The 27,264-nt window shown below is 47.4% G+C and overlaps 1 protein-coding gene across 1 annotated transcript; it reads right to left on the reverse strand.

Annotated features, from left to right (window-relative positions):
• Nucleotides 1–1,561: 1,561 nt before the first annotated feature.
• CCNF (cyclin F) lies at nt 1,562–26,754 on the reverse strand. Its single transcript, XM_078872642.1, has 17 exons — nt 26,610–26,754; nt 23,520–23,674; nt 23,040–23,146; nt 20,471–20,538; nt 19,495–19,700; nt 18,557–18,610; nt 18,163–18,267; nt 17,692–17,769; nt 16,801–16,964; nt 15,161–15,325; nt 14,589–14,712; nt 10,784–10,964; nt 10,057–10,144; nt 9,351–9,450; nt 8,928–9,064; nt 7,633–7,805; nt 1,562–7,060 (listed from the first exon to the last, which is right to left on the reverse strand). Exons 1-17 carry the CDS (start codon nt 26,620–26,622, stop codon nt 6,498–6,500), a joined length of 2,481 nt encoding a protein of 826 aa, XP_078728768.1. The 5' UTR covers nt 26,623–26,754; the 3' UTR covers nt 1,562–6,497.
• Nucleotides 26,755–27,264: the final 510 nt, after the last annotated feature.

Here is a 27,264-nt window from a genome sequence, read left to right on the forward strand (position 1 = left end):
AACGTCCGTCGATTACTGCTGCTAAGCTTGTTATTTATCTGACATTGTCGACCACATCCGGCCCGCTGACACTACGTAGCCGTCGCCGTAAAGCATCTTGGCCGCACTAATCGGTAACTTGAAGCGAGGGGGGGGGAATGTTTGACTTTGTCCCAAGTGTCTTATTTTAACGCGCACATTCTGTAACCGCAAGGGCACTTGTCATAAGCAGATTCGAAGCAAGCAGACCCCCCCCCACCCCCCCATTTGGACAAAATGTCAGCAACACGACAATGTGATACTCGAGTGAAAAGTTGCACTGTTCACGTTCAAACTATTTCTCATATTTCAATGACCTGATATTGGAGGTCAAATGCACGTTCACCAGGAAGTGCAAATGTCGTTCAACGCGAGCAAAAACGTGCGCGCGTGCTGGCGCGTGTGATATCACAAGTCGAATAAAAACACTTTCAAAGAGTTTTTTTTAGGATACCAAAATTGTTTCCGCACTGTGCCCGTCCCTGTTGGATCTCAGCAACGAGGCAGGCTCGAGTCTGGTGAGCCCTTAGCTGGGCGACTGCCTGAGGATAATATCAGGTTGGGACGGCAGTACAGCAACAATGTTTCTGAGCTCGAGTGTAGAGCAGCGTTCGTCACTAATTTCCCAGAGGGGGGGGGGGCACTTTCGCCGATAAGACATCAGCAATTTAATGCTTTCGTGACTGCAGGGATTCATCTTCTTGGTTCTTTCGGTAAAGTCACGTAGAATGGAAATAATAAAATAATAATAAAACATAATATAATTCTCACGTCTGAAATACATTCAGACTGTCTTCTCGACAGACCTGCTCTCCACTTGAGGACGGCTGCTTGCGTTGTGGCCGAAACGTCGTGAGAATTATTTTATTGTTTTATTTTTATTATTTCCATTCTACGTGACTTTACCGAAAGAACCAAGACATCAGCAGTGCGAAGGACGCCACACATTTGAGACCATTGTTGCGTTTGACAGAAGCAGCACGATGATGATGATGGTGGTGGCGTTGTCACGTGCTGTGTATTGTCAGGGGCCGCACGAAAGGCCACCAGAGGCCGCCAGTGGCCCATGGGCCTCGAAACGGAGAACGCTACTGTCGAGTGCGTGACTTTCCTACCATCAGCAATACTGAACTTGGCCAAACATCCAAATGCAGGGCCCTCCTCAAAACATCCAGTCAATGGATTTTCCTGGGCAGAGGCTAAAAATGTACTGTACCGTATTTCTAAGATGCGTCAAAATTGTCTTTTTGCAATGATATACATTTAGCATTTTTTTATGTTATTGAAAGCACAATGCAATTGCACACACTGTATAGTTACAAACCATAACGCCAAATGTTACCAGTTTATCAACCCGTCAAGAGGTCATTGTATACCCCGTGGAATATTTACAGACTGCTGGGGCTGAACCTGCAATCAAATCATCATGGGCCAACAAAATGACGAGCAGCCAAGGCACAGCAATGTTCTTTACAGCAGTTTATGATTCAATGTACAAAATCCCACATAAAACACGCAGATAATTTGTTACATGCGACCAATTATTATTTTCGTCGTGACATTTAAAAAGGCACTAAGTTAGATTTTATTATCCTCTGCATCAGTTCTGTTTTTTCAAATAACAACTTATGTTTTCTCCTCTTGCAACTTATTGTACTTTTAAAAGTACAACTATATTATGGTAAATTACACACTCGGCTATAAAACTTCCCATGTCCGCAACCAAGCACTGCCCTCAACTGCATTATCACACACTCAAATCATACATTTGTAATTTAAACATGTAAACATGCTGTTTCAGCTCTTTCTCAAGCTTTGCATAAGATGTAATTCATCCCCATATGGCAAACACCAGTGGTGAGACTCAAATAACAATTGTGAAACATTAACATTTGTTCAAGTGGCATTTGCAGCTTCAGTTAAGTCCCTGGCAGTTGTCCAATGGGAAAATAAAGTCAATGTTTAAGATACATTTATCGCTGTTGTGGTTTGAGATAACATTTACACCGGGGTAAATAAGTACCGTTTTAATTCTAAGCTTTGTATATCTTTGCCACTCTCCCCGACACTTGCAAGCACCCAATAAATACTGCATTTAAATGCTCTCAGCAGAAACGAGTGCACGAAGCTGCCTCCCAAAAGCAACATTGTCTATCGAGCAAAGCATGACCAATAAATGTTTTCGTTCCTTTCGAAAGATAACCGAGCAAGGAGGAGAGAAATCTCCGTTTGCTCGCAAATTTGGTAAAACAGAAACTAACAGCAATGGGTCTAATAAATGTATAATTTCATTTGCGACGCAATCTTCACCCAAATTATGCTTCTGCATCTACAACAAAATGTGATTCGTACAATCAACCGTACCGTGTAGGGTTCACATGAAACTATCAAGCACCAAGCATTGGAAAAAACAAGTGCTGATAATTTATAAAACTGTATTCATGTAATCACTGATCAGAATCACTTCTCATTTCTTTGTAATGGCAAAACAAAGCGGCCATTCAATTCTTTGAGACTAATACTTGATCACCAGCAAAATTTGTACTTAAAACATCTCTAAACCGATTTGGAGTCATTCCCTTCAATACTGAAACACCAAAAATAATGCTGCAATGCATTTAACGCGAAATGTTAAAGACGTAATAAAATTAAGCTACATACACGCCACTAAAGGTAATTGCGTGATTTCATCCGGAATTCACCATCAACAAGGACACATTGTTACTTTCCCAAATGTTCACGGTTAAATTCATCGCGATAAAAACCCGGCACTGGAAGAAAATGCAACGTTGGAGGAGCCAAACTTAGTTCGTTCCTCAATCCGCTTGTTCTGGTGAGGGTCTCAGCATACAGCGTGTTGAGTGCTGCCACCCCAACACCTAAATACCGATTCAGGAAGGCACCTTCAGTTCTCTTCTCTACCCAAGCACTGCGCCTTTCTAAACGTTGCCGATATCAAGACACCCACCACATGGCCTGCTCCAAAACAGCCATGACTGTTTCGGCGATTGTATATTTCACAGGAGAATATGGCATCATTCCCGACAAAACAGAGTTAACAGCACGGCAAACCGCAGAACTCACTATCCAACAGGTCATCATAATCCACCGCATTGTAATACATCTGCGATGATCAACGTTTCAAGCTGAAGGTTTCAAGCTGTACGACTCCCGTAAGCTCCTGCAACTCATCGTTCTCACGTTTTTTAAACGGGCCAATGATGTTGCTGGCACTTTGCATTGTGGGTAGCCCTGCTGCAGTGTGGTTCACAAATCCACGAGTATAACCCACTTTGTGACTCTCTCCTAGGCCCACTTATCATATAAATAATTGAGTCTTTGCTCATAATAATTGGGTTAAGGATGACTGATTATGCTTGTAATTATCTAAACCATGTTCAACATGACTACCTAGAATGCCATATAGCAGAAACATTTTGTAATTTAACTTTGAATACAAATTAGTATGTGGAAATATTTTCCGTTAAGCTTGTCTGTTAGACGATATCTAAAATGAGATAACAATTCATATGCCAATTTAAAATTGTTCATCAGGAAAAATTGTTGATGTTAAATTAAGGTTCAGACCCCATGGTGTAGAGTGCAGACTCTAACCATGACCCGACTATCACTCTGGCCCCTCAGTGTCCGACGGAGATGGCCCATTGCCCACAACACAAACGACTAAATAGTTGTACTTTTAAGACGTTATGGACAAACATGTCTATTTTTTTACGTGTTTGTTTATATCACACGTAGGTGTTCACGGCCAATTATAAAGATTCATAACTGGTTTAATTTGGGTAAGATCATCTAGGTATGCCAAACAATAAAGTGTTCGCATAGCCAGATGTGACAATTGAATGTTTTTCATCAAACCGGTGGCATGTTGTTGGGCTTGTGCACGACTGTGAAAGCAGAATCGCCTCACAAAGTTTCACTCTTGAAACAGGTTCCTCTGCGCAGAAGACCCCCACACAAAGAGGTAGTTTCCTTTTGCAGCCGCATCAACGGCTAATGAGGTGGGAGACGACCCCCAAACAATTGCTCAGCAGGCACGGCCCATCACAACCAAGTTCATTCACAGCTGTCAACTAACCCGCGTGTAGCTGCCAGACAAGATTCACGACAAAAAAAGTTCAAACCGCAATACATTTGGCAGCACAACCATGAAAGGCTCAGTCAGGATTCCCCAAATTTTACTCACAAGGGTTGTTCAAAAGTCAAGGCCGAAAAGGGGACAACTCATTCTAGGACTTGCAAGTGATCTTCAAGCGAATGCTGATATAGCAATGCGGACAAAGCACATTTTCACCTTGCGATGTGACACGATTGAGTCATTGAGAGAGAGCAGAGCACTTCCTGCCAGTACGACAGCGTGTGGGTTAATACTTAATGAGTCACCACGATACGAGGATGCTCAAAACAAGAGTTCATAACATACACCCATTTAATATCGTATATAAAACTTGCACTTCCAATCACCGGGTTCACGGACCGACTCACACGTGGTTCCCCGGTGTACGTCTACTTGTTAGGCAGACTGATTGCGGTGACTGCTGAGGCCATCGTCCTTGAGCCGAAGCAGCTGTTCACAGCACGAGTAGTAAACAGAAACCAAACAGTGCTTTTTTATTTTGTGGACGTCACAAGGAAATTGACTTTGAACATCGATGCCTATGTTAAATACCTGGAGACAATAACATTTCTTGAAAAACTCGACATGTAAAAAAAAAATACTAAAACATAAATACCAAAACAAGGGCATCGTTACCAGCGCAAGCAGCAACACCCATGAGACTCATGCCCATTCCATTAAATGCTTTCACAGGTTTGGTGAATGCAACATTGTAACATTACACATTGGACGCATTGATTTTGTGCGAGGAAAAAAAAATCTTGCTAAACATTCACCCAGCTCGAAATGCAATCGGGAGAATATTTAGAGGTTAACAAAAAAAGTTACTTTCAAATTAGAAAAACGACTTAACTTCTCCAGATGACACTATTTTCCAAACCGAAAACAAAAGCCCAGAGGAAGTGGTGCGCCCAAGGCCAACGCAGCACCCCATATATACAACAGCCGCCATTCGCCACAAAGTGGCGGTGGCGTCACCACGACGCTTGTGCCAGGCTCCGTGCACGTTGAGGCCATATATATACACACACCATTTTGGAAAATGGACATCTTGCACCGATGCAGACACCATCATAATTCTCATTGCACACATGCAATGCTTTACATGAGAGCTCCAAGCAACTTCAAGAGTGGCAAGGTTTCAGCAATGTCACTCGCTCAACCTCATGCAAATGGCACTAGGTAGCACTTCCATTGTGGCCACTCGGACCTACCGAGCAGCGCAACATTATTCAACTTCGTCCCCTCGACCGTTAAACACGGAAACGATTCATCATTTCAAGGCACTTAGTTGAAGGCTCTCAGCTTACCCTTTCAACAGGGTCAACACACGTTAGTTAGGCTCTACCTCAGCAAAGGCACCTCCATTAATTCAACCTTGCTCATCTGTAAGACAGGAACATGTGCAGGAGGAGGTACCAGCATTGCTCTGCAGATTAAGTTCTTACTTCTGTACACTCTATATATTTATTTCAATTAGTAGCAATGGCTCAAATCCCCAATGTTCTCGGGGAGGGGCAGTCTTTAATACGTTTAATAGTTCACATTACATATTTTGCTCACATTTTCAAGCGCATTGAACCATTTGAAGCGTTACAGCATCACATCCCTTTCGTCAAGTAGGTTTAATCGTAAACTTCGGCAGATCCCTACGTTCGAGAACTGGAGCCGGAGACACGATCATTGAGATTGTGTTATCATCCCAAAACGCAAGACTCCATATCCCTCTCCACCGCTTGCACCCATACAAGTTTGTCCTGAGTATTGGCACAGTGCAGATCTGTTGATGTTTTTTGTCGAGGAATAAAACGTAATGGCTTTGCAAAAACGTGCCAATCGTTCAATTCCAATGAGAAAAATGAAGATCGGTAAATGTGTAAGGAAAATGGTTCTGAATTTTTTTTTTTCATCGGTTGCAAAAAAAAATCTTCAGGTCTGAGCAGGCAAGCAGTCTGTCAATTTACTTAGTGGTTATAGGTGCTGATCTACTGGATATTCTACCAGCGGTCTCATTAGCTTGCACACCATTGGCGCCGTAACAGATCCTATTGAGATGTAGTTATCCAACAGCATGACATGAAATGCAACTGGACTCGCAGAGCACATACATACAAAAAATAAAGCTACGATTTCCAAACACGTGCGCGCTGGTGGTTTTGAGAAAGAAAAAAACATTTGTAAACAGGTCACGCTCTCCGAATCCAGGTGAAGTTTCCTGCCAGCCTCTTGTACTATTTTGAATGCACTTTCATTTAATCGAAAACGCGCACACGCACGCACACACACCATCAACACAATTTTGGTTTACGCGTCGCCGGCATGGCGCTCCCGCCTCCGCGTGCTAGGAAGCAACGTCAGCGTTCTCCACCCCGAGGTGGTTTGTCGTGTTCTTCCTCTTTGCCCGCTGCCTGTGCTCGCCACCGCGCCTCGCTTCCCCACCGCCCCCTTGGCCGCTGTTGCACAAAATGGTCCTGAAGGCGAAGGGGCCGTCGGGGTTCGCCGGGACGACCGCCGCGACGCGGCTCCGTCCCGACGGATCGGAGATCGAGTCCGAGGGGCACGGGGGGGGGCGGCCGAGGGCGGTCGTGGCGGCCATCGATGGCCACTGCGGCAGCGGCGGCGGCGGCAGCCACGGGGGCGTGCTCGCACCAGGCGCGGAGCATTCAGAGTGGCGGGAAGCTCCCCACTCTGGGCGCGCCGCCGTGTCGTCAAACGGGAAGCCGCAAGCCTCCGAGAGGTGACGGGATTCGCAGACGTTCTCCGTCTCCTCCTCGTCGTCGTCGTCGTCATCATCGTCGTCGTCGTCTACGTCCATGTTACTGCAGTCGCTGGGCAGCAAGAAGGCGTTGGACAGCACATCCGTCGTCTCCGAACTGATCGACCCGTCCAAGAAGCACTGGTCGGCTGAAACGAAGAGGCAGCAGAGCACAGTTGTTCATGGGTTTACGATTCAATTGTTTGAATTCAAGCGAGATCCATTGTTTGAAGAAAGTGTAACAACACAAAAATCTACAAAATAGATTAAAATGCCAACGTCCTTTCAAAAAATCCTGATCTACACACAAACACGTAGGTTAAAAATGTACATGTTCTCTTTAGTTTGGCAAATAACTACATTCGGGATGCAGTGAATACATTTAACTTTAAATCAGCTAAATGTGATGGAAAACCATTACATTCGCAGACGGCTACAATCTGGTCACCGATGTAAAGAAAAGAATGCCCTAATCACAGAAAACGACACCAGAAATTGGCGTTTCAAGAGAAACATTTCCGTTTTGTAAACATGGAAAGTTGCTCAACTCATTTGAAATAAAACCGCGTTACATTGTAAAATATTAACCGTCTGTGACTCATTTAATCCGCAGGGTCAGGGGGTCATTCTGTCCATCACAAGCAGCCCCCTCCCCCCCACGTAGAAAACCTGCTTGTACAGGACGACAGTTTTGGCCCACGTCGCCGGTGTGCCGTCTCACCGTCATCGCACAGCGTGGACAGGGCATCGTCGTCGTCGAATCCCACGTTCACGTTGTGCTCGCCTCCCGCGTCGGGCCACTCGGCGCCACCGCCCTCCTCCTCCTCGGCGTGGTACGACAGCTCCATGATGGGCGTCGCGGCCAGGCTCTCGCGCTCAGAGTCCTCTCGGCGCCTGCCGCAAAGACAACGAGACGCGGCCGTTTCGAGTCGCGAGCCCCGACCACGAAAGCTGTGTCCGTGCGTGTGCTTTACACTCACGCCCCCCCCCCCTCCCCCCCGTCGTTGATCTGCGGTCGTTGTCGGTGTGTGTGAAACTAACCGAGGAATGCGCTTAAAAGGAAAATGTGTCCACGTGTAACTGCTCCTTTGTCAATCCACTGCTGCGTAAAGGGCGTCTACGTGACTTTACCGAAAGAACCAAGAATATAGTTTGACGTTAAGCATTTCCAACGATGAAGACATTGACGACGAAAAGGCAACACACATTCAAGGTTCACAATTAGCGTGCCTACAAACCGATACCCACATCGGATTGTGGTTAATCGATGATTTTAAACTGTGAAGACCGATTCAAGGATAGCAACAACAAAAACTCACACGGAAAAATATACATTTAGCTTCTAGTAATCTCTGACAAGTGTGGGTTGGCCTTCAACGACAGCATCGGTTGACCTCGATCTGGCAGTGGAAACATTTACAAGTAGCTGTCAATAAATGTAACGACTTTAAGCCAATGTAGTGAAAAAATTCTCTCCCGGCCGACATAATTGGACCAAGCAATCTGCAACGTCCACTTTGTGAAGGCGCTCTCCGGCGTGTTTACAGGTTGTTACCACGCCTCGTTTCCGACATCAGGCCGAACATCGCACGGTACAACCGGAAAACGCATCCGAGAACTACCAGGGCCAACCTATACAGTAACCGTAATAATAAACTAAAACTATGATCGTACCAGGTGAGGCCCACTGAGCTATAATGCTCTTCATCAGAAGCAACCTGGCTATCACAAATGATAGCCTAGTGAGGTGGCTTATCATGTGGAAATTAATAGCAGCTGATTAATCTAAAAGCATGTTTCTACGTGTGGATGGAAAAACCGGAGGACCCGGAGAAAAATCTACGCAACCATAGTGAGAGAGAGAGAGAGACACGCAAACTTCCAAATGTACAGGCGTCAGGGTCGGGATCGAACCCATGACCTCCTCCTGTCCGCCGGGCAAGGTCGTCAACGTGTCACAGCCACCGTGGCGAGCTGCTGTCTGCTGGGAATCTCTCTCCCAAAAGTGACGTTCACCTCTTGGGTTTGCGCTGGGGGGGGGAGGTGAGGAAGGGCAGGGACTCGGTAGTCCGCGCGGAGACGCTCGGCAGGAGCAGGCAGAGCGGCTCCGCCCTCACGCCGAGCACGGCGCACAGCTCCGAGTAGTCCAGCACCTGCAAGAGCACGGCGCCGCACGCCAGTTAGAACGCGCAAAAGTTTGATAACGGACCCAAAAAAAGAGCATTCGTCAATTTCATTTGCAACAATCTCCATGCGCGCTTTGCCGCAATGCCAAGTGCGCATGGAATTACCAACTATCATCAATAATTATCGCTTGCGTCACGTGCAATTCGATGCGTCCGTCGCATGCGTTGACAAACCGTTACACGGCCAACCAACAGGGACGCTACACAGATGGAATTAACGGACGAGGGGTAACAAACGGGAGGCGGCTCTCACCTTGTCCTCGCTCACTCGCTGGAAACGATCGTCGGAGAACCTCTGCCTCACAGCGACGAGCGACACCTCCCTGTGGTCCTTGGGAACCTCGTCCAGGAAGCTGGAGGAGGGGGGAGGATAAAAAGGACTGCGTCAGCAGCTGCAGCAGGCGAATTTCACCGCGGAGTGAAAAACACCGCCTCCGTTCACTCGGACAAACACACGCCACTCTGATCGATGCCCTTTCGAGTTATGCCCGCGTGTCGTTCGGTGACATGGTGCAACACTTCGCTCCACGTCGACAGCCAACATCGATCGGCTGGCCTACATTAAACACCATCGTCAACGGAGGGAGAACGTACGCTGCACCGTTAAGTTCCTGAATAATCTCCCAGCACACGGAGCTCAACATCGGACATCATGTGCACTGTATGTTTAACTTATTCCACACCGTACGTAGCCAACCGTGATAATCGGAGATGCGGGGGAAGAACAAACTAAACACAAAAAGCAGTACTGAAAAAAAGTTTTCAATCTGGATTTAAAAGTGCGTAAGCTCCAGTGGCTTCCTAATATCGGAAGGAAGAGCGTGCAATGCGGTAACCGTCTTTGTTCGATGGCCAGCCAAAAGCCGCTGCGAGGAAGACCGAACAACATTGAGCACAAAAGCACATCCCGAGGGCTACGCAGTACAAGCGCAAAAAACCTCGGCGGTGGCGCCACTCACCACTGTTTGTGCAGCAGCAGTGTGCAAGGGATGAGGTCTTCCAGCAAAAACCCCGTGAAGTCAACGAGTTTCTTGCTCCAGAGAACGGCTGCGGAGGGAACACAGAACGAGGCCACGTTTGGTTTTAGTTCCCTGCAGATTGGCTGGGAAGACAGCAGTGAAAGCCCTCGGTGATATTTCTCTGTAAGCACCTGTGTGCGTCACTGTGGAAGAACAGCACGTATATTTAATGGGGGGTCTGCATGTCACTGTGGAGAAACATCACACATTCTAAGCTGTGTATGTGTGTCAGTGGGGAAATGGAGTGTAGTGGTTAGCGCACTGTGCTACCAACCTTGCAACCCGAGTTCGATTCCCTCCCAAAGCCAAGAGCTGGCGACAAATATATGAAGTGGTCCTGGACCTCTCCTAGGTTGACTCAGCCTTAAAATTAGTACCTAGTGAAGTGTGTAAGCATCAGCATTAGGGAGAAAATGGTGGCCGAGGTGATGGTCACCAACTCCCTCATGTGCTGTGCTAGCCTCAAAAAGACGCTCGCAAACAGCACTTGCACCACCAAGTATGTTACAGGGTGTGGCAGGTGATCACACCCTGTAAGACACGTGCATATGTGCGTGTACTTATCACTGTGGGAGGCCACAGTACGATGTTCCCAGCGTGCAAGGAGTGCGCCAGTGTGTTGGTGCAAGCCTCGCGGTGCGAGAACGGGCGGCTCATCCCTCCTCACCGTGCCGGTGCAGGATGCGCGTGAGCAGGAAGGCGCTGGCGGCGAGGTGCGCGGGCGAGTATGCCGTCACCGAGGTGAAGAGCAGCGACAGCTCGCACACGTAGCTCAGCGTGCAGCTCGCGCGCGGGTCCAGAGGTTCCAGCGCCAGCAGCACGCGCACGTACTCCAGCACCATGGGGGCCTGCCAAGCAACATGCGGCAAAAGCACCACATTCAGTCAACCCAACACTAGCCCCCACCGCCAATAAGCACAAGCCCCACCTCCTACATGCACAAGCCCCACCTCCTATACGCACTCGCCCCACCGCCAATTTATGAGGCATGCCACCAAAACACGAGCCTTTGTCGCTAGGTGGCGCCATTTCATGGCACTCGTCAATTGAGGCATATTTGCTCCAGGGCTTACTCGACAACCCGCATGAAAAACAAACTCTGACACTCAATAAATGCATAATACAAAGCCACTGAGGAAGAGAAATAAAACAATCAATTAATGATTAAATCTCAATAATCTACTAGTCATTACGATTAAGGTTAACGATTCAAGGTAATATTTCTCTGTTATAACCAAGCAAGTTGTATTTTTGTTTACACAAAACTATATCATCAAAACTACTATGACCGATGCCAATATGCACAATCATTTGATGCATGCACCGTGAGTGTATTATAATCAATTCTTAATTAACCGCCGATGAACTACCAATATGGTTGCATTATTCACATCACATTCAATTAGCGTGAACCTTGTTGAGGCGGTGAAGCAATGATAAATAACTGTGCTCCTCTATACCAGAGGAGGATTTTAACAGTTGACTCATCGAAGACTCGATGGGTGCAACCAAAATAAAACGCTACGGGATAGAAATGTTGCGTGTGCAGTGCGGTCCTTGTACCCGCATACCAAACCTACTTAGGGACACACAAATCCTTTTGGAAAAATGTGTGGCTTTTAAAAGGTGGGTCGGAAAAAAAAAATCACACCAGGAAATTCCGTTGATCTTAATAGGACATCACCGTGACACACTTTCGCCTTTTGGGCGCAGACAAGTCCTGCCGCATCGTTAGCGGTCCAACGAACGGCAAATATAAAAACGGCATTCAAACGAAGCCGTCGGTAATTTTCCCCGAAACCCAAAAAAAAGAACACAAACAAGGAGGCCCTCGCGAGCGAAGCCGGAGGTGGCGCTTATCGCAGTGCCGGCAATCCAGCTGCTCAGGCACAACACGACATCCTGCGCCGTTACGTCAAGAAGGAGGCAGGGTGATAACGCCCCACGCCCGGAACAAGAGGCACGCACGGGAGGCAGTGTGAAACAACAAGCGAGAGGGCAGCGTCGGACGCCCGCCCGGTCACCCACAAGCAGCCCCACGCACGCACGCACGGCGCCACCGGTGGGGCTCGTGCGTGAAGTACAAATCAGAATTACTGCCGTTTTTGCCACAAAACAGAAATACAAACCAGACCCGTGAGAATTCTACTGCCGATTAGGTGCATTGCAGGCCGATATCCAGTCGGTTTTCTGTAACGTAAGAATCTGTACCTCCCGTCAAGCATATCATCATCAACTGTTTAAAAGGAGAAATGCTGCCACCTGTCTGTCCCACTGCAGAACGAGCAAAATCTCCAGAAAAGGTCCTATTTTTTTAATGAGCCCTGCGCACACATTACCTTAATGTGGTAGAGGTTCCTGTAATGGACTTTTTACGTGAAAAAAAAAACTCCTTAATGTTGCAATTCCCTGCAGAATGTGCTGTTGGGTAATAGCGATTACATCAGAGTTTGCAAAGCTGGGCTTACATCAATGGCCTTATCTCCAAGAAGATAAACACAAACAAGGGTAATTGTTGTAATGGCAGGAAACACGAGCAGCCTGGCAGCATTTACAAGAGAGCTTGTTTACTTTAAAATAATTGCACGCAAAAAAAAATCTATGCCATTTAAAAACCACTCCAGGCGTTGTTTTTCAAACCAAGGATATTTAATTATTATTTTTGTTGCAAACAACCACCTTGTTTTGTTAAACTTTAAAACACAATGTGATTTCAAGGTGGTAACATATTCTGTCAATGTCGTCTGAAAAATGCAACACTCAAGGTGGAAACCCCGCGCTGATTGATTACACTTGAACACATTTGGTACTCGACTGCTGGACTGATTTCATCCCCGACACCGTGCGAGTCAATGAGGTCATGTGACCGTACGTCACCACAATGGTCGGTTCACGTTGGTGGCGGTCAGGTTGGGTGGCAACAGTTCAGACATCACTGGTCTACCGATGCTCGCCATGACCAGGAATCAAACGCAGACATTTGAGTGCATAGCGATTAGAAGTACAAAACATCAATTGATGCTACTACATTGCCCAACAGATAGCCCCAAAGCCTATACTAACCTGCTGTGCAGGGCGGTCACATATCAAAGCACTATCCACGCTGAAACGTGCTTGGCTTCCGAGATCAGACACGGTCGAGAACCTCCGTCCGATAAGCACGGTTGGCTACGTACGGCGCGAAAGAAGTTCAACGTACGTGCATGCCGGAAGATTCGGTCACAGGGCGAATCATCTCAGCTGAATTAATTTAAAATGCCACTAAAACGCTGCCAAAACCCTCCGCGGACAACGTGGGTGAGCTCAGCGAGCAAGCGCTCGGCGCACACACTTCCGACCGAGCCGCTCAACAACACACGGGCCGGCGGCGCACATAGCACCACCGATCGTTTCCGCGACATTTGGATTTCCTCCTCTCTCAACGCCGCCTCGCCTGCACGCAGCTCTCTCTCTCTCCTTGCCGTGCCTCTGGAAATTAGGCCACCATTAGCGGGGGGATCAGACCGGCGGGCGCCGAGAGTGAAGGAGGAAGCGAGGCGATAGTTGCGGCTGGCGTGATTACAGCGGCCGCCCCGGGAGCATTACGTACGAGGCGATAAGTTGTTTACCCGAGTCACGCAAAGGTCATCCCCCCTTCACGGAACGTTTTGGCCCCGTGGACTCGCACAAGTACCGAGAGAAAACGACACAGCATTCGGAGGTTATCTCATGAGGCCTAACTCAGGCCCGATTGTTTGCGGAAAGTAAACCGGCCGTCTGCAATGAAGTATCCGTATTGGAATGAATTCACAAATGAACCAAAAACCTCTGGAAATGTACTCAGATATCACCCTGAATACCACGTATTATAGACTCGGACTACAAGGTTAAGTTCTTCAATCAGCACGGTTCGACAAACTTTGGAAATGTAATTAAATGCCACCCCTTTTTTGAGTCCCTGTACAGCTGACTTGAGATCGCGCTCCAATTAAAAAGTCCTCCCTCTAACCGACAAGACGCTCCCACGCACACAAGCACGCAGTTGTCGTGTCGGCCGAGCGGTAGCGCTGCGGACCGGGGAACCATCACCGCCCGTCGCAGGCAACAGTGCCCCGCTCGGCCTGATCGTCTCACCCACCGGCATAACCACAAAGGCCACTGTGCACAGACCTCGCGGTACTAACGGCGGGTAAATTAAAGGAAAACGAAATCCCTACAACAATAACGAGTGCTGGGATAGCCTGGCACCATATAGCCTCGATTAATGTTACTATTTGAATTCTGATTTACAGAGTTTATCCATCAACATTTTTTTTAGTTCCCTGGGGACTTTTACAGAAAACAGAACATCGTCAAATGTTGATTAACGGCACGCGACACATCCAAGCCTAGAGAGTCATCTGGTACCAACACAATTAGCAGCATCAAACACGTGCCGCTCCCATTTCTAATCTCGCCGGAGTACAGGATTGGCGACTGCGCGCTGAACTTACCACGATGCGTCCCCGTAGCACGGCGATGATCTCACCCATCATGCGCACCATGTCCTCGTATTTGTACGTGTTGTCCGTCAGCCACACGCCTTCGCGTATCGTGAGGATATCCTGAGACAAGAACCTGCACGAACACGACCAGAGGCGCAAGCGGCAGTCGGTCAACGTGCCTGCCACGCTTGTGTACCCATGCCCCATCACTTCTTCGCTGGCTCACACAATCACGTTGCCTGTGGATATACATTTTAAAAGATGCAATCGCCCAGGGCTATACACAATTTATTTGGGAAGTTGTTTTATGAACAATTAAATTCACCCTAATTAGGTCTCAACAGAACAGCATAACAACCATCCCAAATTTAAGCACTTCTTCAGAGGAATAGGCCACAAGTTTGGATAAAGAAAACTTCCCCACCCCCTCCCCCCAAACCGCCCTCCCTCCCCACCTCAAAGGAGCTTTTTTAAGGACAAACGGTGACCATCCAAGAGCTACGGCCCGAGCCTCGCCCTTGAGGCAGCGTGTGAGATCCCACACAGAGGGTTTCACCGGTCCGTCACACGCTCGCGCTCACCGTGAACAGATGACCATGCACGCGATGCCCAGCAGCTGCAATTTTGAGCGCTCGACCGGCCGTTGCAGCAGGTATCGATCGAGGCACTGCACCGTCGTGTGCAGGCACGCACTCGACAGCTCCTTGGTGGTCACCACCTCCGCCAGCCAGTCGATTAGCAGGTACCTGCGGCGAACCCCCGCAGCCGTCAACAAGCGGCGATCACTCGTCGATCACCCGGCGAGAGATAAGTGCCCAACCTCTACGCCAAAGCATGACCAATCGGTCTGCAGGAGAGGGCCCTTAATAGGGTTGTGACCAATCACGTCGGATTTCGCAGTTGTGCTTTGTAGCTCTGATGTGCCGTCGGTTTGTGCCGCGTGGCGTACAGGATGACGCCCGTTTCCCGCCATGTGCGGAGCTTCTTCAGGCAATGAAGAACTAAAGAAGTTGCCAGAGAACTGAAGAAAAACTGAAGTTCCTCAGAAGACATTGGACATCTTGCCCAACATGAAGTAGAACCCGAAAACCCATCAGACAACCCCATGTAACTATTTGTCAATTAAAAATAGATTCTTACCATCATTATGACACACACACAGTTGTGCGAAAACATTTCCGATTCATGTATGTATGGTGTGACTGGGTAACTGAAACCCTGCAGCCAATGCAGACTCCAAGCTTCACAAGGACAACAAAACAATTGATTCGCGATTCAAATTGTGACAATGCTCTCAAAATCGTGGAAAGGAAAGATTGTTAAATCTCCAGCACTCACTACTCGATAATAAATAACTTATATTTACGTTTCATTAAAAGCAGCTGCACGACGCCGGTGCTGGCATCAGCGTCCCGCCGACTTGAGCTCGCACGGTTAAACTCGCATCGAGAGCCCCATGCGCCGAGATCAGATATTTCAGTTGGTGGCTGCAATTTCTTTACGTGACCAATAACAGTGAAGTGCGATTATAAACAAACACATTGTAAATGAGTGGGTTATCAAATAAGGCACTGTTATTAGCCATTTAAATAAATCTGATATATTTGAATTTCGATTTAAAGCTTTCGTGACTGCAGGGATTCATCTTCTCGGTTCTTTCGGCAAAGTCACGTAGAAGGGAAATAATAAGATAATTAAAATAAAACATAATAAAATAATTCTCACGACGTTTCGGCCACAACGCAAGCAGCCGTCCTCAGGTGAAGACCAGGTCTGTCGGGGAGACAGCGTCTGTCAGACCTGGTCTTTACCTGAGGACGGCTGCTTGCATTGTGGCCGAAATGTCGTGAGAATTATTAAATGTTTTATTTTTATTATTTTATTATTTCCCTTCTACGTGACTTTACTGATACATTTGGTCGTACCAACATCTGCTCCGACCAAAGGACTTGGAGGCAGCCGCTTTCCCCATCCACCCGCACAAAAACCGCAAAGCCTCTCGCAGCCAGCGGCCACCCTTTCCCATCAACAAAATGACTCTCGCTCCGGAGAACAATGCGGGGGGGGGGGGGGGTGGCACAGCAACCACGCCGGCACTTAAGATGCCCACTTTGCCGGCAGGACGCGGCTTGTCGCCACTTGGGGGAGGGGCGGGCGAGTGGAGGTGGCGGCAATGCCGCGCTGGCGTGTGGGTGATGAGGGGGGGGGGGAGCTCGCACACCTCATGTTCTCGTTCATGCCTTTCTGCACCCGGTAGAGGCGGTGGGTCTGCGTCGGCGACGACGACTGGAAGAAGCGCAGCACCGAGTGGTGCGCCGCAGGCACCTCGGGGTCCATGAGCCACCCGCCCGTGCACGCCTGTGCCAGGGCCACCGCCAACGAGACCTGGGGAGACCGCGCAAGTTGTGGTTTTGTATGGGACGGTGGGTAACCCCTCTAAGGCATGTCATGGATGCGTTGTTTAAAAAACGATTATTGCGAAGCTTGGTATGCACGCATCCAATTAGGCATGCACGCAAATTAATTATTTTAGACGTGTGTGTATAATGCAATTGGCTTGCGTTCCTGTGATGGAAACAATGTGATCAATTCAAACAGTGAGAATGTAACTGGGTGGGGAAGGACAATTGGGCACAACTCAGATAATCCGCTTTGATATGGGAGAGAATACTCTCCAAGTTAAAAAAAATATGCAAACAAATTGCTGATTATAGCAAGTTTCCCACATTTTCCATACGGACAAATGCAGAACATCTGCCATATGTATTTGTTTGCATTTTTGTGACTTGATATCCAAGTCCAACAAACGCACAATCCCCTTGGCAACCAGGTGAAGTCTGCATGGCTAGGCCGTGCGACGTTAAACAATCTGGAGTTTCACCGTCTCTCGGCAGCGTTGTTCTTCCCTATAGAGCTACGTTTGAAAAGGTGTAAAAAAATATTTCCCTTCGCAAAGCCTCATCGCACACTGACAGGGGGGGGGGAGTCAAGAATTGAGCGAGTTGTGAATTACTGGGGTTCTGCTGTACAGTGAATACGCAGTTCTAGATGTTATCCGTAGAACATCTGCAAACGACGATCGCTGAAAGCGCCTCGCCACTAGTGCACACACCTGTGCCTCCCAGCAGCCACGGTCCGAAAACTCCCTGAGCCTTCGAAGATTCTGCAGCAGTCGGCCTGGGTCCGAGGCCTGGAATAGAAACAAATGCAACGGGCTGGTTAGTGAAACCGAGAAAGGGAATTAAAAAATAACTTTTGATTGAAAAACAACCCTCGAATATTACACCTGCCCAAATCATGTCAGAATAGTGTTACCCTCAAGGTCTTAACAATCAGCTTGATATGTAGAGACATGAAATCATCCAGACCGCCAATGTATTAGCTTTCCTTTTTCCCCGCTTCTAAATAAATAAACGTGGGAAACAAGCTCATAATACATAGATACACACAAATATCCACATTTCTACTAAGGCGAGGCAGGCAGATTGCAAGTGATTACTACATCTCACTTCGCCATCCTGCAAACACGAACATGTATAGATCACGAAAAACCACTGGCAAATGAAGAAAAGTTGTGGCCTACCACTGAACGATGCCTCGACTTCCACGTGAGATAGGCGCTGAGCACAGAGCCTTGCTGTGCGGACGCATCAAACAGCCGCAACGCCTCGCTTCTCTTCTCTTCATCCTGGAAGAGAGGCATACGGGTGTCTTATGCATGCCCAGCAAGCGTACGCAGGTTCGAGTGATGGATCGCCGAAAGAAAGGCAGATTTAACGTGTCCAACGCCAGCAGCAAACGTGCTGGAATACTATCAAAAGTTGCATCAGAAGCATAAAAGACGTATGGAAATATTGCTTCACAAACAGGGCACTTAATGAAAAGTGCATGGCGTTGAAAATGTCTAGAATGTTTCCCTCAACATCGAGTCTAGAGTTCTTATCGGACAAAATCAACACTGCAAACAAAGTACTTACATCAAAAAATCCCAGAACCTTTCCTAGGCAGTACAGCAGACGAGCACCACCGGTCTGCAAGACAACGGTAAAGACATTAGTGTCATGACCACTGTGAAATCATCCTCAACTTATTCATACAAGTAAAAGCATCATACTGAAATTGGATAAATACGGGGTTTAACTTGGTCGTAAAAAAGTAAAACTCATACAATGCCTTTCATGTGTTCCAAAATGCTTGAAAAATCCCCATTAGTGAACCTGACTTTACCTTATTACACCGTCGACTGTTTGCATTTAAAAACTGTTCACTTGCGAGGGAACAGTAAAGATCTGCCAACGGCACCGTGCGTAGTAAAGACACTTAATAGCACAGGATGTCATTTAACAGACACACACTAGCAACGTGCACGTCCTTGGACGTTACCATCCACCGTCCCTCCATCCCATTAGCCAGCCAAACTGATAGACCAAACTACAATATAGTATATGATGTGAAATGTACCCGTCGTTGGACAATGGTTCTACCCCGCCCCCAACTTGCCCCTCTTTCACTGGTGACAACCCTCAGGACCCCTCTCTCGCGGGCGACAACCCACAGATCAACCCAGTCACCCCCCCCCCCACCACTGGCACACCCCTCCTCACGCACCCCTCCCCGGTGCGTCCCCAGCCCCACCCCCGCGCTTCCCCTCTGTGTCCACCCCCACCGCGCTCCTCCACCCGCGTGATGGGTTACCCGCACGCCCCCTTCCTTCTGCGGACTGGGTGGTGCATGGCATCCAGCCAGTCGCAAAGTGTGCTGAGTGACGCGTGGCCAGGCAGCCAGCAAAAACTTTTACAATATACTGTGAGAGGATATTGGACCTCCGTCACGAGAGATCACGACCGCATTTTCTTTATCTGCATTCGAATGTCACTGGCTGGGTCTCATCGTGGGCAAGTTCCAAACCCCTCACCTTTGCCAGCTCGCACTCCGTCTTGAGGCTATCGAAGACAACAGCTTTGCAGCACGCCCCGCTCATGGACCACGGCGGGCGGATGAAGATCCACACGAAGGGCACCGCCATGCCGACGTTGCCGCAGCTCAGGTGCTCGGCGCGGCTGAAGTAGTGCGCTGCCTTGCGCCCGTTGCGCTCTGGCCGGCTCTCCTCCGCCACCGCTACTGCGACACGCCACCGCCACACACACAAACAAGATTCCTCTCTTGCAAACGTTTCACTTGACAGCTTTAGTTCTTGCTAAACGTGTTTAGCGTCACGGTCGTGCAACAGGAAATTAGGACTTGAAAATATTTGATAGAAGGAAGTGATAACTAAAACGGATGTTTAATCCGTTTTGGGTTTCATCAATAAAAACAAAAATCAAACGGTACCACTGCAATGTTTACGATGTCCCCTACAAACTTGCTAGGTATGTAACGGTTCACCGTTTCACTGCCTACCATGAATCCAGCTTCATTATTCGATTGTGCCATTGTGGTGGGCACAAAATACAGATTGGCTGCAGGCTTTCCGTAAACTACAGTCGACCGCTATTATCTGCAATACTTATTATCCATAGTGCCTGTTATCCGTGGCCAGAAACTATATGCAGAAACTCCCTTTAGCCATAGGACAGATTGCACCTATTATACATGGCCATTTCACAGACAGAGGAGTAATCTGTCCAAAACTTTAAATCACAACTGCTGCTATCTACAGCCGTTCCGCGAAAAAGGAGTCAACCTGAAGCAGCAGCCTATCGCTCCGGTCATCCATACTTACACAGGAGATTTCCCATGGATAGTTGTTAATACCATCTGCAAACAGTACCTCCCAAATCAATGTGGCTAAGAGGACCTCCACTGCTATTACACAATGTGCATAATGACCTGTTCGTTACACCCACGCGAAATGTAACGTTGGTGCCTACAGAACTTTGAGTGGCACTCACTGCCTTCATTGTAGAGGTAGGCCAGGGCAAGTTTCACGGATGCCTCAAAGTTTCCACAGTTGGACGCCCTGCACAACGCAACAGGAATACAAACACCAGGCACACAAAATCAAAAACCACTGAAATATCTAACAATTGCCATGAAGCAACCATGAACCATGAAAGGAGGTTAAACCATTAATTACTTAACCCTAAAAAAGTTGACATTGGTCAGGTTGTAGGAGTCTTGAATATTAAACATCCACGATGTAAAAACATTTTTTCAAAATCAATATTCACTTCAGTATTCACAACACAGACTGCATGCAAGAGTATAAGGAGTACTAAAATGATCTGCCACTCAAGGTTCTGAATAAGAAGAGGGTCCTGCAAGAATGACAAAGTTGGACAAGTCCACGTTAAAGAGTGCTTTGCATCTGGGAAGAAAATTTGGTGGAAAAAAACCCCACCAGGTACGAGGGAGTTAAAACTGACGCTGCATAGCACACGCGTGTTTAAAAGCTGGCTGGTTTCAGGCCCTTCTGAAACTAGCTTTATTTTAGTGATTTTAAAAACATATGGTCAATCTAAATTGTTTTATGGTTGTTGTTGTTGGCTTGCACCACATTGTGATTTTTTCACACAGCGTTTTAATACTTTTTTTGGGGGGGGGATATTTGCTGGTTTATTCCAGGAAGTTTCTGTTACGCGTCGTCGCTTTGGGATGTTCTGTGTTCATATTTTGTTTGTTGCGGTTGCACCCGACTCAAGAGCCGCATGGCTCACAGGGCTATACCTAATAAATGAAACTTGAAACTTTCTGGGTCTGAGATGGCCACACTATCACATTCTGGGGCTGTAGCTGGACCAGCCGGTGTGGAGCCACGCTGGACGGCCGACTTCAGAGTCGGGCTACCCTCAAATACAGCCCGAATCTTACCAGAACGTGACGCAATGGATTATGTAATAGCGTTGTCTTGAATGCAAGTATACAGGTGACATGTACAGCTATAATTACACGTCAAATGTTTTTAGTGTTCTTCATTTTTATTTTGTATTATTTTTATTCACTTTATTTTTTTCTTATTTTTCTATCTACGTGACTTTACTGAAAGAACCAAAGAATATGAATTCCTGCAGTCACGAAAGTTAAGTCAAAATTTGTGTTTTTAGTGGTTGCGTCAGTTCCCTGTTGTACATTTTTGTACATATTTTTCAATAAACATTTGCTGATTTTGTTACTTCACTTGAAATCGCCGAAATCCATCAAATTTGTGAAAAATTAACAATAGGCATTGATTTAACCACTAAAAACTTATATTTGAGGCATAATACAATCTAACCTGGATAATTGTATTAGCACTCACTGCTGCAAGCACACCTTATAAGGGCTAGTGTCCAAAATATAGCCTGTTATATATTTTCCTGTAAGGCAGCGTTATTGATGAATATGTAGTTGTTTGTGTGCGAATTGTGTTTGCGCACAACCGCCATCACAACATCAGCAAAACACGTTTCATTTTGTAAGCAATGGCTGCCATCCCTATTCTTGACGTCACATCCGGGTAATTCCAGCTTCATTTGCATAATGGTCGTGTAGACGTGCCGTTTATTCAGGCCGTACCAGGTACAACAACACGCAACGGGAGTGGAAGGGTCTGCATCGGGTGCGTGTGGATGCAGAATCATTGCTCTACAAAAACGGGGGTTCACAACCCAACTTTATGTTCGGTCATATCTCGGCCACCTCAACCCAGCGGGTTTGGGAGTTTCCCAACCCTCTACACGATCCACCATCTCCTGCCGCCAACTAATCTCTGGATCACAAGCCTACCCTCTTACATGTCCAGCTGATAGGTTTAAGAAGGCACAGATACATCGACGCTGCAGAGGCAAGGATCCACGTCGGCAATCGTTGACGGCAAACAACACCAGCAACACATTAACCACGAGCGTCTTTGGAAACTTGGCAGGCAACACAATTGAGTGGCAGAATTCTCTTGAGCCCATCACAGTAGTGCGTAGCTGAAATTAATCTTCTGAAATAGGTCAGTCCCATCATGCGCATCTTGACCCATCACACCACACCATCAAAGCACATGATCACACCAAAACACCACGCGCCATCACACCACACTAACACCCACCATATCTCCACACCACTACACTATCTTTACACACCATACCATACCATCACACATCACACAAATACACAACCATTCCACAACATCACATGACACCACACCATCACACGACGCCATCTCTTCCACATCCACTCGTACCAAAACTTGGGGCAGCCATTTCTTTCAATTTAAGAGAGCTTGAACAGTATGCAATCCGATTGGAAGTTAGAGAGGAAATGCGATCAGATTTGTTTATATTAAAAAAATGTTTTGTTTTACAATGAGGAAATGAGGATCAGAATATGTATTTATACTTGAAGAATCCGATGAGCTATTAAGCTCTTTTTCGCACATGTCCAAGAATAAATACTGTGTCAACCATAGCTGGCGATGATTGCCATAAAATTGCCACAGTGGATCGTAGCCTTAAGAAATGGTTGGGTGGGTGGGTGTGTGTCGCCACTCACCGCTGGAAAAGCTGAATGGTGTCTGGACACGGCCACACCCCTTGGAAGGAGAGATTGGCCCACACGCTGGGATGGCTCTCCACCAGGTGCCGCAGCTGTGGATGGGCCTGCACACCAAGCGGCACACCACACCGGGATAATTTAACCGTAACACCCAGCCGGAGAGATAACGAGCGCTGGGAAAATTAATCAATTGACTTAAAATTGTAGAACATTTTTTTGGGTGGTCGATTACTCGGGCCCCTTTAAAAATGGCAGCCACCCCCACCTCCTGATTACTCAAGGCTGAAAACTTCCATCGTTGTTAAAATTAAAAGTTAGCAGTCAGCATTTAACGACTACATAATACCCAAATAAAAATAATTAATACAATTCTACATGTTATCATCCCAGGAGTGCAAGGCGGATTAAATTAACACGGCTGGCCACAGGAGCACATCAATCAGTGGTCACGCGGGGCAGGGAGGGGACCGTACTCACGGCCTGGAAAGCAAGCAGGTCGGTGACGGGCAGGTAGCTGAAGATGCACATGAGCACATCCTCCGGCAGCTCCAGCAGATTGAGCCTGGGTTGCCACGGCTTCGACACGAGCGCCATTACAAGGCATCGCGTGCCGACGTGGAAGCTGGGCATGACTGCAAGCAAGAGAGTGACAACAAAATGACTAAAGTTAGAAGGGCTCGTGGTTCGTAAAACATTATTCAAATAGGTGCGAGGCTGCGTTCATTAGCACTGGTGGACCTGAGGCACTGGGGAAAATTCCACATTCCTATGACGGGAAGGGGGGACAATCTCGCCTAAGGAGAGTCACTCCTTTCAACCAAGTGGTACGGCCGCACCAGGAGGTGCTCATCTTACTCGAGGCGTGTGATGGATGATTTGCACCATGTGATTTGATCAACGTTACATTTCAGGGTTGCCATGTTATTTAAGACGTTTTTTTTATCAATGCCAAGCATACTTTGCATCTAGTGGCTGAAGGCTTGAGGGTGAAACTACACATGTACAAATAAAAAAAATAACATCTTAACACGCACAATTTGATGCGCGTATCATGAGCATAATAAGTGATTTTGGTCGATGAATCGGTGGACCGTTATCGATGTCTGCTTTACGGACCCAACAGGAATGTGGACTTGCAAGTTTGATACTGGTTCAGGGCCACCAATGAAGGCAAGGACCGCACAGGATGCTTGTGGAAAAGTGAAGACACCGTGACTTGTTACGCAACACAACTGTGGCAGCCAGTGATTGTTTCCTAAAACAGATGGCACTACCCGACTGAGTGCCCACAGAGTATGGAAGAATTAGATGTTTTATAATACAATCTTAAGTGTAGTCTGGTAGGTGTGCGTGAGACATTAGATTTCTATAACTTTATTGATAGCAGGCACACGTTTAGGATGCGATTTATTTCACGGGACATCTTATAATCTGGGAGAAAATGGAATACGTCTAATCTTGTATTCACCTAGGCCGTCACGTGGATAAAGAGTATTAACTAACTGCCACCGGACTGGCTACGAAAACACCAATAATGCTACATTAAGATGGGGAAAAGTTTAGTTTAAAAATAATTGTAGTGACGTCAATATACCGACATCATTCAAACAAAAAAGTTACTCTAGCGACGTCACGATGTGCTTGGTAGACACTTTACGTATTTTGTTCATCATTACCGTAATTTCTAACTCGGGTGGCCGCGTGGAACGGCCCAGAACACACAGCAACTGAAACGAGCAGTCCTTTGCGTGTTGTGTCATCACTAGCCTGCGTTCTTAATTAGGGTTGTGTTACTCTTTTTCTGAAAAAAGCGTATTTCTGTTTTTAGCTATGTATAGCACTTTGCGACCTCCGGGCGAAATGTTTAAAAATTATGAAATACCATCATTCGGAATCATATTTTTGTTAATATTAAAACAGCGGCCAGTTTAATTCAACAACTTAAGTGAAACACCCCGTGAATTAACAATAATGTAAATAGGAAGCTACGTGAGTTTGTGCTATCCACGCTGTTTAATGCACCTGAACAAATACAACACCTTAGTGTAAGAGTGAAACACAGGGTTAACAACACAAGGCAATAACTACGCATGAAAAAAAATTCGTACATTTGAATTAACGCCTTTCTTATGAAGGGCTATCACAGAGGCGCTACGAATCACATGCCGCTGTTTATACATTGTTTTCCTCGCAAGGTAAACAACACGGTAGCAAGGCGGTGTTGGTTTTGTCAATATTTAACTTTGCACGTGCACACCCCCACCACCCCATCCTTGCGTATCGATCCACTGCGATGAGGGGGGGGTCCTTCTATCCACGCCGTTGCGGGTCGTTAATTGATTCAGTGTGGTGAAGTGATTCAGCGTGGTGAAGTGATTCAGTGTGGTGTTTAAGGAAACGGACGAGCGTCCATATAAGCACGGGGCAGGCAGTCCTCGGCTCACGAACGGGGTTCCGTTCCCGAGGCTCCTTTCGTTAAGTCGAACGGGTTCCAAAGTACAACGGCTGCCGCGGGCACGAACCACCGATTCTCACCACGTAGACCCCACGGGCTGCCTATTATAACGATCTATTTACATAGTGGTCGGTCGTACCAAGCACTAGGACAGGCTAAAACCTGCTTGGCTTTTCAAATTTGAAAACATCACAGGCATTCTGGTCGGTTTGGTCATTGGCGTTAGAGGGTATCGCTGGGTAAAGACAGCGGTTATACACGTACGTAATACAATGGTGCTCATTCAATGTTGATTTACTTCAAGACACTTTTAAACAAGGCTACGTTTGAATGAGATTATTCCCGGCCACGACTAAGAGAAGTGGCGGGCGAGTGACATCTGAACCATACCTGGCCTCTGGCCTCCCCACCACCCCCATTGACCCAAGTGGTGAAGTATGTCAACCTCCAAGACTGACCGCAGCAGTGGATTGACAAATGACTCTCAATGGATGCAATGAGATTCAACAGATTCTCATCCATTTCGATGTTGAGTTACACTCGCCCAGAGGCGAGATGTTAATCTCCCTTAACGGCTTCATCGCCCCCCGCCTTCAACAACCTCAAGAAGCTCAGCCAAGAGCTTTCCCGCTCAATCCCCCATGCAGAGCCACCAACGATGACCATTCCACAGTCGTATGGCGGGATCCATGAACCACATTGGGTGACTGCTGTTGGCGGCCTTTGGGGGGGGGGGGAGGCGGGTGAAGTTTTTAACGTAATCAATAGGCGCGGTAATTGCCGGAAGTTAATTCCGTAATAATTAACGATACATTTGTAATTTACAAACACGTTCATTCAAACTACATCGTTCAGGCGATCGCGGGCTGCGGTGCAGGCCTCGCCTTTAACGTACGCAACTGTTAAAAACTAATTAAACTTTATTTATGAGTAACCCGCGTGAATACGACGCTTTGTTTCACTCTTAAAACACGGCCGACTAAATAAATAAACGAATCGCGACACGAATCGCAACTTTCGCGAACATCCAAAACTCTTTTTTTTACCGCCAATTAACTTTACTCGCCCACCTCAGCGGCGTCCGAACGCCGACACGCAACTCTCGAACTCACCTTCTCGCCTCATCACCAAGGGCGTTCGAAGCAACGACGACGACAACAACAACGCAGTGTAAATCTAAACAATGTTACGGTATAAATGTTTAAGTAATTTAGTTGAGGGGGGGGAGGTAGCGAGGCGGCGTTCCGCTTCAGCCGAGGCGGCAACTACTGCTGAATGCGGAGTCGTTATTTTTAGCGGTGACGTCATCCGTTGGCGATTCGAACGGTGGGCGTGGCCCAGCGAGGATGCGCTCGTCACCCATTGGTCCGTTCGTGATCCGGTTCCGCCTACTTTCTCCCCCCTTCCCCCACTGCCCCCCCCACCCCTACCCCGCCCACGACCACCCTCTGCCCACGCCCCGCCCCCAGCCGCTGAAGTCGCGACCGTTGACCAATGAGAGAGCGCGCCGCGTGAAACTCAAACCACGCGCTGTCCAGGAGGCGCACGTGGCCTGGAGGCTCTTGCCAGATGAGAGGTTTTTCTTTCACCTTCGAGGCAAAAATGCAAATCACTTTGGTGAATGATGCTACTTGCTGCTGCTGCTGCTTCTTCTGTAGCAGTTGGTACAAAAGCACAATTGACAACGACTACAAACACACTCAAATAACAACGTTGCCTCAAAGGTAAAAAATGTATACATAACAGGCGACGTTTCGGGGAATGGAC

This window comes from Lampetra fluviatilis, chromosome 35 (genome assembly GCF_964198595.1).
Source record: "Lampetra fluviatilis chromosome 35, kcLamFluv1.1, whole genome shotgun sequence".
NCBI classification, from domain to species: domain Eukaryota; kingdom Metazoa; phylum Chordata; class Hyperoartia; order Petromyzontiformes; family Petromyzontidae; genus Lampetra; species Lampetra fluviatilis.